The sequence below is a fragment of the Penaeus monodon genome, chromosome 15 (genome assembly GCF_015228065.2).
Source record: "Penaeus monodon isolate SGIC_2016 chromosome 15, NSTDA_Pmon_1, whole genome shotgun sequence".
In the NCBI taxonomy this organism is placed as follows: Eukaryota; Metazoa; Arthropoda; class Malacostraca; order Decapoda; family Penaeidae; genus Penaeus; species Penaeus monodon.
This window is the reverse complement of record NC_051400.1, coordinates 32169992-32170327: the sequence shown is the minus strand read 5'-3', so window position 1 is coordinate 32170327 and position 336 is coordinate 32169992. Positions and strand designations below refer to the sequence as shown.

The following is a 336-nucleotide window of genomic DNA, read 5'->3' as shown; positions in this document are numbered from 1 at the left end:
CTTGCAATATAACACTACTTTATTTCACAACGAACAATGGCATACTTATGCCAAAATGTTCACCTGCACGCCCATTTTGAGAGTCTAAACAAGTGCTTACCATTTATGCAAAAGAAATCCGGATCTTGTAGTACCCAGCCGTCCAGCGTTGCCATCACGGTGGTTTCAGTGACCTCTGTGGCACTCCAGAGACCGTCTTGGCAGAAGCAGCCGAAGGTTGTGTTGGGCCAGTTGGGGGGATCTGGCACTGTGATCACGGTGCCGTTGGGTGCCTCTGGGAGCGTCCAGATGGCTGGCGGAATGGGGGGGGGGCTTGTGATTCATTTGTGAGGTTCT

At 51.5% G+C, this 336-nt stretch overlaps 1 protein-coding gene across 1 annotated transcript in view; it reads right to left on the bottom strand.

Annotated features, from left to right (window-relative positions):
* Nucleotides 1–6: 6 nt before the first annotated feature.
* LOC119582333 overlaps nt 7–336 on the bottom strand; it is a 3083-nt gene continuing 2753 nt past the window's right edge. The window contains exon 4 of the mRNA XM_037930547.1: nt 7–292. Coding sequence (XP_037786475.1) covers nt 60–292 — 233 coding nt within the window. The 3' untranslated portion in view covers nt 7–59. The remainder of the gene's footprint in view (nt 293–336) is intronic.